General features: G+C 34.8%; 1 protein-coding gene across 5 annotated transcripts in view; it reads right to left on the minus strand.

The window, feature by feature from the left end:
- Positions 1-1,942: 1,942 nt before the first annotated feature.
- The window catches only part of FBXW7 (F-box and WD repeat domain containing 7), a 186,577-nt gene continuing 175,490 nt past the window's right edge, over positions 1,943-13,029 (minus strand). For all 5 annotated transcript variants that reach the window (XM_045552117.1, XM_045552115.1, XM_045552116.1 and 2 more), the window contains 6 exons: positions 11,746-11,882; positions 10,682-10,795; positions 8,949-9,130; positions 6,771-6,996; positions 4,939-5,149; positions 1,943-3,859 (listed from right to left, as the gene is read on the minus strand). In XM_045552117.1, coding sequence (XP_045408073.1) covers positions 3,591-3,859; positions 4,939-5,149; positions 6,771-6,996; positions 8,949-9,130; positions 10,682-10,795; positions 11,746-11,882 — 1,139 coding nt within the window. In that variant the 3' untranslated portion in view covers positions 1,943-3,590. The remainder of the gene's footprint in view (positions 3,860-4,938; positions 5,150-6,770; positions 6,997-8,948; positions 9,131-10,681; positions 10,796-11,745; positions 11,883-13,029) is intronic.

Below are 13,029 nucleotides of genomic sequence, written 5' to 3' on the forward strand. Positions count from 1 at the left end.
AATATAGTATAACAACTATTTACATAGCATTTACATTGTATTCGGTATTATAAGTAATTTGGAGATGATTTAAAGTATTTGGGAGGATGTGTGTAGGTTATATGCAAATACTATGCTAGTTTATATCAGAGACTTGAGCATCTGTGGAATTCTCATATCCTGGGGGCTGGAGGGGTCCTGGAGCCAATCTCCCACTGATGTCGAAGGATGACTGTATATATAAAATCACTGTTAGGTGCTCAGTATCAGTCTATCTCACAAGGCTTCCGTAAGATTCAAATGAAAATCTATGTGACTCCACTTAAAAGAATGTAAATTGTTGTGTATGTAGGCTATTTTTATTACATGACCTGAATGAGTCACAAACACATTCAATTCCCAAATATAGAAAGTTACAATTATCTGGGTCTACTTACTTAAAATTTTAACAGGAGCTACCATTTACTGAGTTCTAAGTGCCATCAGCGTGCTACGTGCTTTATAACATTGCATTTAATCCTTACAATAACCCGAGGAGGGTATCCTCTACATCTTAGAAGATGAGGACACATGGGGTCACGAAAGCTGTGAAGGTCCCAGTAACTAGACAGTATTAGAATTGAGATTTGAATTCAGGTCTATTTATTTGTCTGCAAAGCCTGTGAACTCATTCTATTCCATAATGTTCTAAAAGTTGCTATTTTCCTTCAATTATGACAGTTAAGCCTCATTTATATGGTATTATGAAAAATCAAGCAGTTTCAAGAACTACCAAACAGAATTAGCTTTTTCTTGACAATTCAGAGTCATCAATGTGAACAGTAGTCATGGCACTGGGCTATGCTCTGGTGTATTCTAAACCCCTTGCACTTCCTGGCCTGCCCAATAGGATTTTTGTCTCGCTTTTAACCAGGTAGTTTTCGGTCTTCTCCTTTACCCTGTCACTTTTCCCTGCCATTCTTGTGCCTGTAAATTTGCTGTGGACTAATAAACCAAATAACCAAATGTACTGGATGGGTATCTAAGGCAGTAGTTCTCAAATTTTTGTGTCCATAACCCACCTGGTGAGCTAATTTAAATGCAGGTTTTTGGGTCCCACTCCCAAATATTCTGATTTAGTAGCATCGGGAGTGAGGTCCAGGATTTGCTGCCCTGAGTCAAGAACACATACTTTATGATTTGAAAAATATATCTTCTAAGGAGAGTCCATTTTTATTAACTTTTAAGATTTTTAACTGGATATATATATATTTGAGGTATTAAATATATTTAGAGCTACAGTTTCCATAAATGAACTTTATTTTCCCCCCTTTAAAATACTAGATTTATTGAATAAAATGCCTAAAGTCTAGAAGTACCACAAAAATGCCTTATTTCCCCCCCAAACCTTGCTTTAGTATGTCACAATTTCTTAAAGGGCAGCATGAATATAGTTTTTAGAAACATGGGTTGAATCCTGGTGTTCTGCTAGTTATCTGATTTGACACGTTACCTAACCAGGCTGAGCTGCAGTTTTGCTCATCTTTAAAATGGAGATAATAGCACCTATTTCTCAGGGATGGTGGGAGCTTGAGAGGTAATGCATGGGCAGTGCCTGGTAAGCCTTTATATGTGGTCAAAATTTTAAATGAATTTATTATTATTTCTAGGACTTCCAGTTGTAATTATCCCAAAAGTTTTGTGACTCTTTGAGGGAACCAGATTTCATACTTATACACCCAATGCAGGATAGAGAGATGAGCACAGTGGAGTGTCCTCCTTTATAGTCTAAGGAGATAAATAAAATTTGCATTTGCAGCACATGATCCTTCCTTTAGCTGTACAAAACAGGCTTAGAAGTATTGATTTCTATGTCACACCAGGAAATGCAAAGAAACCAAGACTTTGCTATTTTAAATACTGGAGACAAACCCCAAATATGTATAATGAAGTATTATTACCTCAGTGGAAGAAACAGGCATACTAACATGAAAAAACACATTTTATTGCACTTAAGTTATAAGAAAATAAAATTTCTAAGTGAATCAAACCATAGACACAATCCCTTTAAAGGTTGTTTTCCTCCATCATGTCAGGTTGTTACATAACTAAAATTAACCAACTTGAATCTGATTGTTTTAAATCAGACTATAAATAAAACAAACAAAAAAAAATAAACAGGAGGAGGAAAAAAAGATCGCCTAGGATACAGTGTTAAACCACTTTCACAGTTCAGCTTGAGTTGTGGCTCTTGGAGAATGAGGCAAACCATTTGACTTTTTCATTCATTTTGTTTGTTTGCATGTGACACCTTTACTACAAAAACTGAATAGTTTCTGCTTTGTCAGTTACTCAGAGCAATAAAACTGTAACAGTTGTTTTCCCAAATACTGCAAAACACTAAGACTGACCAGCAACTTTATTTTAATTTTGTGTTTTATATATTTTTAAAATATTTTGTCAGTTTTATGATGTATGTTCATCCATTCACCACAGCCCTCAAAAAGAAAAGTTTCTCCACAGAACAGGCGGTAATAGCTCTGTTCCAAGGAATGTGTTTTAATTTTTGCCCAGATAAAAGAAAATAAGCTTTGCACACACTCTCAATTCTTTACTTGCAGGCAAACTTCACTCTTTATTATCTGAAACTCTTCCATTCTCAGCCTCTTAGAGGCACAGATGGTTCAAGTTTCAGTGGCAAAAAGTCTTTTTTCTGTAACCAAACTAGAGCAAATTTGGAATTCAGTCTGGGACTAAAACGTCACAGCAGAAAAAAAATAAAAAAAAATAATTTGCTTTTTCTTTCTTTCATTTAGCAGCATAAATAAGTTTGGCCACTGGGAGTACAGTACAGGGGTGGGACAACAATCCCATATTTGAAGACCTACTTCTAGCACCAGCATCAAGAATTAAATCCATCTCAGGACTCACAGAACCCAGGACAACTTGCCACCTTTGAGCAACATATGCATTGAAGAGTGTATATGGAAGCAACAGTAAATAGATTAACAGAGGCTAATACTGTGATTGATTGACATTGGCAATGGTTGGCAAAAAAAAAAAAGAAAAGAAAGAAAAAAAAGAAAAAGAAAGAAAAAAAAAAAGCTTTTCATGATAACTGTACAAAAACAATTCACAGTAATTTTTTTTAGCTTTTCCACTCCAGAAAAATGACTTTTTTGTTGCAGATGCTCTCTAATTAGAAAGTCAACCAGTACTTGTTTTGATGTTATTGCAGCTCTTTTCTAGGTGTCAGTGGTAAAAGAACAGGCTAGCAGAATTGTAACGATGTTTCAGCATTAACACTGCCCAATGACCACTGGAGAAGAAAATAAAGAAATAATTGCACCTGGTTTGATTTAGAAAGTCTCATTTTGCAAAGCTGCCCTCAGTCAAAAGTGAAGCCTTTTATGTGATGAGACAGCAGACGCCTCTCTTGTCAGTTACGGTTTGTCATCTCTTCTTCTTTTCCTTCTTAGTCTGTAGGTCTTTTCAATCTGTTGCCCCAAGCCAACATCCTGCACCACTGAGAACAAGGGATTTTTTTTTCTTTTTCTTTTTTTCTTTTTTGCAGGGGGAAGGGCAGGGAGTATATCGTCTACACATTTGGACAAATTCATCTTTTCTGCTCTTCACTTCATGTCCACATCAAAGTCCAGCACCAGCAGCTTGGTTTCTTCCGTCCCATTCCGACTCCCAACTGCACACACCAGCTTTGTGTTCGAGGCTCTGATCCGCCACACAACTCCCCCACTCCCCCCACTCTCCAATGTGACTAGGTTTCGAATAAATTCACCCGTTTTCAAGTCCCATAGTTTTACAGTTCCATCATCTGAGCTGGTAATTACAAAGTTCTTGTTGAACTGTAAACAGGTCACAGCACTCTGATGCTTGTTGGGACCTAGGAAAAACCAAAAGAATTTAATCACTGGTTAGAAAGAATGGCCATGGGTTAGTTACAATGTCATTTGTAGACTCTATATTAGAATATATAATAAATGCAACATTTGAAATGCTGCATATTTACCTTTGTCCTGAATATTTTAGGATCAGCATGGATGTAAGAAAATCTGGTAGCTATTTGTAACTGAAATATTAACTTTCAAGAGTTCTGTCTTCCAGGAAACTTGGTTAGCTACTAGGCAAATATTTGATTTTCTGGCTGTGTGGAGAGCTTTCCTTGGCAAGGATATTGATAGTGCAACTTCATGTATTTTGCTGATGGACAAATGAGCATTAAGAGATCTATTACCCAACCACTTTGAACTGACCAGTCAAAGGTGAAAGCGGAATTAACACTATTCCAAAACTCTGAGGAAGAGACAAAACCAATGAGTAAAAAGCTGCAATGCTGCCCACCAGATGGCCTCATAGAAAAAACACTTTCTAAGGGCTATATGACCAAAAAAAGAAAAAAAAGTTAATCATGAAGAGGCTAACACTGTTGTGCCTCATCTCAGGACTCACAGAACCCAAGACAGCTTGCCACATGTGAAAATTAGTGATTTTCACGTGTTTCTTTCTCTGTTCCAGTGGGCACAATGATTCCTTTCCATCTCAGTTAAGCAGGTGGCTGAGTAGAGGCTGAAGCAATATTCTATCAGGGATGCTTTCATTTTTTCAATAACGTAGCCCTTTAAAATTAGACTACAAATTCAAAATAAAATGGTCACTCAAAAAATATAATGAGTATGTTGCTTCTGTGATATAGCCAAGATCTTTCTTCTCACTGTTCCTTAAGCTTAGATAGTCAAATAAACATGCAGGAAATGATTAAACAATTTTATATATTAAAAACAAAATTTAGAACATTTTCTCAAGAGTAGACTAGTTCTGTACATCAGAACAAAAAGCTCATAAACTTATCTGAAATAAGCATTTTGTATGAGGTTAACTCCTTTTGATGCTAAAGCTTCATATTTCTCGAGTAACAATCTCATTTTTAATGAACTTAATTAAAGGTGGGTAGCCAATACGTACCTTGCAATGTTTGTAAACACTGTCCTGTTTTGATATCCCAGATTTTAACTGTAGAATCTGCATTCCCAGAGACAAGAATATTGTCTTTGAGCTCCATTCCACTTGTTAATGACTGGTGCCCTGTTAACGTGTGAATGCAATTCCCTGTCTCCACATCCCAGACTCGGATTGATGTATCAAGGGATCCACTCACCACATGGATGCCATCAAACTACAATAGACACAGTTTATTAGAATAGAAGTATAGATACTCTTCATATCAATTATTGATCTTAATCCTAATAGAGGAGGGGGCAGAGCATGGGAAACAGGTAATGTCAGGAACAAAATGAGGTACTACAATAAAGTGGCAACTAGAATAAAGTGCATGTCATCAAGCAACTGTACAGTGCATGTTCTCAGACACTTCTATCAGAAATGCCAATTTTTATGCCCAGTAGCTTCAAACTGGATTCAGAAACAACTTAAAAAGAAAACAAAGCACCTAAATGAACAACATATTATTTTCAGAGCATCTGGCCCCACTTAGCGATATACCATGGATGACTGAGTGAAGATTGCCATTTAAGTTTTACTCCCCAGTAGGAAGTCGTTGAAACTAATGACTCAGTTTGTGATAGAGGGTGTGCTTATCAGCACCTAAGGCATGAAAAGGGCTAGAGATAACTTTCATGATGTTCAAAGGTAAGTTCCGTTAAAAACCTACATAAAATAAAAGTTTCATTTATAAGAACCTAATGCTAATTAGGAAATGTGCCAGGAGATAATTATATCTGGAATTAGAAGAGGTGGCATTTTGATAACAAAAGCAAGCTATACAGCACATCTTCTGCAGCTTCCCAGCTACACCAAAAGCCGATAAATATCAATTTCCCAGAGATATATAACAATGGCGCTACCTCTTTTCTCAATCAAATGGTTTATTTAAATGAGAATATTACATTCATGAAGTTCACAAAACATAAAAACAGTTGCAGCCAATTCCCTCTCCTTCAAATTCATCACATTTTCTATTTTAACAAACATCTCTATCATATGTCAGTATTTCCTAACATGGACAGTATCCATTAAAGAAATATCCTAAAAACAGAATTGTCAGTACTAAGATTATATACTAATTTGCTGATCATTAATGAGCAGTAAGTGGTAAATATGCTATGTAAGCAATAGGATATATTTTTAAATTGAAAATGCTGCCTTTCAGGAAATAAAACAAGATCCATTTTCTAAACTTTCCATTAATCTAGTGAACTATCTCAAAATATGACAACCTATTCAAGGATATCAGGTTCAAATGTAAACAAAAAAAAATCAGTTTAGTCAAATTTACTTATTTATGACAACAAATCAGTGGCCCTGGGAGAGTGGAGCAGCTTTATGCAGAAAGGACCCACTTCCACTTTGAATGGGGATGGAATCACCATTACATGGTCCATCAACTTTTAGCTATCAGTGTAAAGGGGCAGCTTTTGGCCAAATTAATCCTCTGCTAAGGAGTTTATTAAGATCCAAGTCATTCTCCTATGGGACTATCTAACCATTAATTAATACAACAAAAATTTAGACCCCCAAAGCGTAAGGTTGCATGATAAATATTTGTTATTTCAGAGGGAAAAATGTATCACAGAAAATTGAACCATTAAACCATTTAAATAATTTTGAAATTTATGCTTTCTTCATGCCAATTTTAAAGTATACATAGACAACAGGATAATCTGACTCATCTTTTTGGACTGTATTGGATCAGCAATTTGACAGTGATTATCTGAGAAAGACAATCTTATGATTCATCAGTAGAGCATCTAAGGGATAGGAGAGATAAGACCTCTTACCTGTAATGAATAGACTCTATTAGTATGCCCCTGCAACGTGTGTAGACAGGTCTCAGTCTCTGGATCCCACACCTTCACCATAAAATCATACGCTCCACTAACAACCCTCCTGCCATCATATTGAACACAGCGGACTGCTGCTACATGACCCATCAAAACATGTAAACACTGGCCTGTCTCAATATCCCAAACCCTAAGTGTGGCATCTCGAGAACCGCTAACAACTCTGTAGGAGGAAAACAGGAAAAAAAATGTATTAGAATTTTTAATAATATGAGAAAACATGATAGATGAAGTCAGTGGTTTTAAAGTTTTTTTTCTTAAGCAGAAACAACTGTTTTCAAAAGAAATGCTATGTAAAATTTGATATGTAAATATACAATACTGTGTTACTCTGATTGGAACAGGAAATTGGGAAGCCTAGAATTCTGCCCCTTTGGTTCCCTGACCAATGGACCTTGGTTCTAGTACCTTGAGGTTCTGTGGGACAGAGTTTGAAAACCACTGTATTGTATTAAAAAAGAAGAAGAAGCTGGCTCTAAGTATACACAATAAGATCTTGATTCTAGAAATAAAATAATAACGTGGGTATATGTATAAAATGTTAATGGGGCAGTATTTTGAATAATTTAAATTTTATTCTTTATGGTTGTCATTTTTCAAAATTTCAATTATGAACACATATATTTTCTTGTGATTCAGTAAAAAATTCAATAAAGTTTATTGAACAAAACAAACCAGAATTTGGAATTTAAACAGCTACAGATATGTGTTTTACACTATATATTCTGGTAAAATTAACCAGTTTTAGACATGTCCTCAAACAAAGGTTGCTTATACTTATAATGATTAAATTTATAAATATTCAATAGGCTATGGGAATATTAAGATATACAGATTTTAAAAGATACATACACCTATAAAAGCAATGGAAATCCCTTAAAATTTTGGCTGACAATTATTAAAGCTACATTCTTCTGAAAACCAGAGGGATACAAATACTGCAATCATTTTTGGATTACAAAACAAAGCTGAAAACTCAGGTATTCTTACGTCATTCCTAAGAGACAAAGAAATGCCATGGTTTCCACATTTGAAAAAGTAGAAAATCAAAGCATTGAGAGATTTAAGTCAGAACATAATAGAAACTGAAATAAATGCAAGGTCTCTTGATACCAATCTCCCAAATTTTAACAGTACAGCACACTATTCAAAGTAGACCCAAATTACAAATGGAAAGGTACTCTTCTGCACATATGACAAATCTAGTGTGAAATCTGCTTAATGTAATGGTTCTTAATAAAGAAGATTCTACGGATAGAATTAAAGGTAAAGACTGCAGTGGATTCACCGTAAGGACATTTCAGAGACATATTTTTGACAAATGGAGTAAAAATCACATTTGTTTAACAGGGGTACAATGAAGACATGTCAATAGAAAGAAAGGATTTTAACAGGAGGGTTTTGCAGGAGGAGATAAAAGCAACAGCAAAGGCAATGAGAAGAAAAATGCAAGCAGTCCAGTTTGTCTGAAACCATTCTGAAAACTGGATTGAGGATTTCTTCTTTAATTTGGAAGGGAATGGTAGGCTCCCAAAGACTTAAGAACAGGGCAGTGATAACTATCATAATTATATAAGGGCTCTCTGTCAGCTATATAAAAGGTAAGAAGACCAAGTTTGAAAGCTATGGCTACAGTTCAGAATGAGAGAATAAATTCAAACCCACAGCCCTCAGCTTTTGCCCAGATTTAGAGGATATGATGGAGTGGGAGTAAAGTGGGTAGGTAATCAAAAAGACTCACAGCCTTGAAGCCTGAAATGACTAAATTTGTCCCACTTGCATAAATATGAACATCAAAAAAAAGAGAGAGAAAAAAATGATTTTTGTTTGAAGACGATGAGTCATCAAAGATACAGAAAAATAAAAAGGATTAGAGAGTAGAGAGTTTCAAGGAGGAGCCCAACTGCACTATCAAATAAGGAAAGAAATTTAAAGACAATCTCAAATTTTAAGCCAATACGCTATGGCTTTCTTAGAATAGAAACATCTGCAGTCTAATAATTAAAGTCTAATTTAAGAGTACATTATCACTATCTCAGTAACTCTACACAGAAAGGACCCAAATTCACAAGCAACAGAGGAAGAAGTCTCAACCATGATGGGATTTTCCCTTACCTTTTTTCATGCAGATGCATACAACGCACAGTGGAAGTATGCCCATATAAGGTGTGTATACATTCTCCGGTTTCTGCATTCCACACTTTGAGAGTCCGATCTGTAGATCCACTAATGATGATGTTGTCTCTCATCTGTGATGACCATACTCCACCTGTATGTCCAACTAATGTTCTCAAACACTGGAAAAACACTTAAGATTATTACTTTGGGGTAGAAAAGAAAGTGATTTAAATAACATTTTAATAGCTCATTAAAATTTAGAGTGAAATTATTGATTCAATTTGATTGGCACCACCAGAAAATATTTTTTGCACATCAATATAACATGATCCTGTCACTATATATTGCTTTGTTTATTCAGTAGTATTACATACTTACATAAGCTCACACAACTGAAAACAAGTATATAGAAAGCAAATACATAATATAAACTACATGACATAAAACATATGATATGATAAAAAGCAAATGTGATAGCGTTAGCCTGGCCTCTTTGATGAAATAATACTAAAATTGCAACTTGGTTTCTTCCACGGGAACAGATTCAATGAAAGTACACGAACAGTGTTGGGTGTGGCTACATACCACATTTCATTTGAATCTGCCCTAAGGCAGTAGTTAGGAGCCTGCCTAGCTACTGCTAAACAAGTAAAGACAGACATTAAAACTGAAATACATCCAACGCACTACAGAAATATGAAGCTGCTTTTAAAAATTTTAACATTTGACTTGGAAGATTCTTGCCTAAGAAGCAACATGGTAAAAGACACTTTAAAAGACGATTTTTTTGTCACACTCTCTTCTGTTATTTTTTAGGTGGTCAGTTACTTAATTCATGAAAATGTTTTTCCATTGGACAGATAAAAATGCTAGAACTGCTTTATTTTTCAAACTCACATTTAAATACCTAGAATTTGCTTAGCTTACATCTCACAAGGGTTTGAGATAACTCTAAATTAACACGATTTACTTAACTTCTAAACTATAGGTAGCTTATCACCAAAACAGTTTGTAAGGAAAAAATAAATATCCCTCAATCATACCTTTTTTTGAAAAATATTAAAAAGTAATGAGATATAACTTAGATGGTTAACCAAGGTGGAAAAAATTCTGTCAAAAAATATAAAGCACATCTGAAAAATCTTAAAATATCTAAGTCACAAAGATAGACTATGTATGTATATATATATTTATTTATTTACTTAAGAAACAGGGTCTTGTTCTGTCACCCAGGCTGGAGTACAGTGGCATGATCATAGCTCACTACAGCTTTGAACTCCTGAGCTCAAGCGATCCTCCTGCCTCAGTCTCCTGAGCAGTCGGGACTACAGGTGTGCACCACCAGGCCCGGCTAATTGTTTATTTTTTGTAGAGAGTCTGACTATATTGCCCAGGTTGGTGTCGAACTTCCTCGGCTCAAGTGATACTCCTGCCTTGGCCTCCCAAAGCGCTGGGATTACAGGTGTGAGCCACCTGCACTTGGCCAGACATACTACTTACATGAAAAAAAAAAAAAATTAATGACATTCCTATCGTGACAAACATCATTATCATCATGCCAAGGTGATTTTCATAAATATGAGGGAAAAGGCTAAGTTAGAAGCTCTGATATTTGCTATCCACATAAGCAAGGATCAAAAATGAATCCTTGTTTGCCTTTTACTGGTTGATCCTTACAAAGATATATACAAAATGGTGACTTTGTGAAGAACAGAAAGAAGTAAACTTACTTTGCCTGTGACTGCCGACCAAACTTTTAAAGTGTTGTCATCAGAACCACTAACTATTCGGTTACCACAAAACTGTAAGCATGTGATCACATGATCGTCATGTCCTTTCAGCACCTATAAGATGTATACATTAAAAACGTTATTAAATTATGTTTTAAAAAATATTAGTAAGGAGGAAAATGAAGGCAGAAACAGTAATCTGTTGTCTATTTCTGGGATTAAAATTTATATAAAATATGAAGTAGTATTCTTCCTGGCTGATGAATCAAAAATTAAACATTTTATTGTTTCCATTTTCTATTCTTTGTACTTGAAACATCAACTACTAAAATTTTACTGAGTCAAGACCTCATAAATACAGTTCAAACACAAATGTATTTTACAATCATCTATTTTATCTGTTCAAACCAAAAGAATATGCCTCTGATATTTTGCAATTTTGACACACAAGAACAAAAGAAAGCACCTACTAATTAGAAAGAGTAACAATTATCAGCTTTTTCAACTTAAAACAAAAAAAACTTGTCATAATGTATACATATTAGTACGACAATTTCTCCCCAAATTGTTTTTTTTCCAGTTGTAAAAATATACCTAAAAATTTCAAGCATTTTTACCATCCTTTATATACTTGAAATGTTGTAAAACAGAAAACCAGAATTATGCTTCAATTTATAAAAATAAAACACAGAAAAGCCACCAAACCCAAAGTATGGACACTTCTCAGAAAATCATGTTTGGACTATGTGGTCAGAGAAGGCAGCAAATTCTTAAATAGCGTGTATATGATAAATAAAATTCAACAGGATATTCAGAGATTTTAATTTACATAAGATAAATATTCAATCCAACTCATCTTTTATTCAAGTACAATTAGTTGTCAGATTAGAGAAATTAGCAATAAAGGAATACTGTCAGTTATACTTTCAGTTATTTTAAAATATATTGTTTTCTTTCCACAGAAGATAGGTGTCAAATTATACAGCTTGCCAAGAAGTGAAATAGTATGCTAGGTACTAACACTGATTAATGGTTTCTGTTACATTGTGCAAGAGTTCAGTTACCTTAGGAGATTTGAGTTCTCCTCGTCTCCAGTTAGTATCAATTCTGTGCTGTCTGATGTATGCACTTTTCCATGGACTGTGTATGAAACCTGGTTTTATTACTTTTCTTCTCTTGATGTGCAATGGTTCATCAATCCCTAAAGTAATAAAAAGTTCAAGAATATAATTACCTTCACCAATAATAAAAATTACACATTTTATAATGTACCTCATTTTCCTCTATGCTCAAAACCACTAAAATGTAGGACATTGTCCAATTTCTAATACTGTTATCACAGTACGTAACAATAATGTAAAGTTTGCATTCTGTATGGCATATTTTTATATTCACTATTTCATTTCTTTCTCAAAGTTCGATTCTAGGAGATATTGGTGAGGATGTGCAGAAATTGGAATGTGAATTCACTGCTTGTGCGAATGATGCAGCTGCTGTGGAAAACAGCATGGTGGTTCCTAAAAAAATTAAACATAGAATTAACATATGATTTAGCTATTCTATTTCTGGATATATACCCAAAAGAATTAAAAGTAGAGACCTGAATAGATATCTGTCATCTAAGTTAACAGCAGCATTAATTATAATAGCCAACTAAGTGGAAACAATCCAATTGTCCATCAGTAGATGAACGAATAAATAAAACGTGTGTGCGTGTACACAATGGAATATATTCAGCCTTTGAAAGGAAGGAACTTCTGACATGCTATGACATGGATAAATCTTGAAGACATTATAAGTGAAATAAGCCAATTACAAAAGGACAAATATTATATGATTCCACTTATATGAGGTACCTAGAATAGTCCAATTCATAGCGACAGAAAGTAAAAGGGTGGTTGCCAGAAGCTGGGGGGAAGAGGACAGGGGAGCTATAACAATGGGTACAGAGTTTCAGCTGGAGAAGATGAAGTTCTGAAGACGGATGGTGGTGATGGTTGCACAACAATGTGAATGTACTTAATGCCACTGAATAGTACATTTAAAAATGGTTAAAATGATAAATTTTATGTTAGGTATATGTTACCACAATTTTTTAAAAGTCATTAAAAAAATGATTCTATGAGTGAAGGTAAGGCAGGGTTGATTAATCCCACTTTATGTATATAGATACTCGAGAAGAAAGGTTTCACTGATTAATCCAAGCCCCAGACAGGGCAGTCCAGGATTAGAAATCAAGTATCCTGGATCTTTACCTCATGATAGAAAATGGCAGTTCACAACTACTACACCCCCAGCATTTAAGAATGATTACCTCATAGGAGGTGGTCAATACGTATTTATGGAAA

This window comes from Lemur catta, chromosome 5 (assembly GCF_020740605.2).
Source record: "Lemur catta isolate mLemCat1 chromosome 5, mLemCat1.pri, whole genome shotgun sequence".
NCBI classification, from domain to species: Eukaryota; Metazoa; Chordata; class Mammalia; order Primates; family Lemuridae; genus Lemur; species Lemur catta.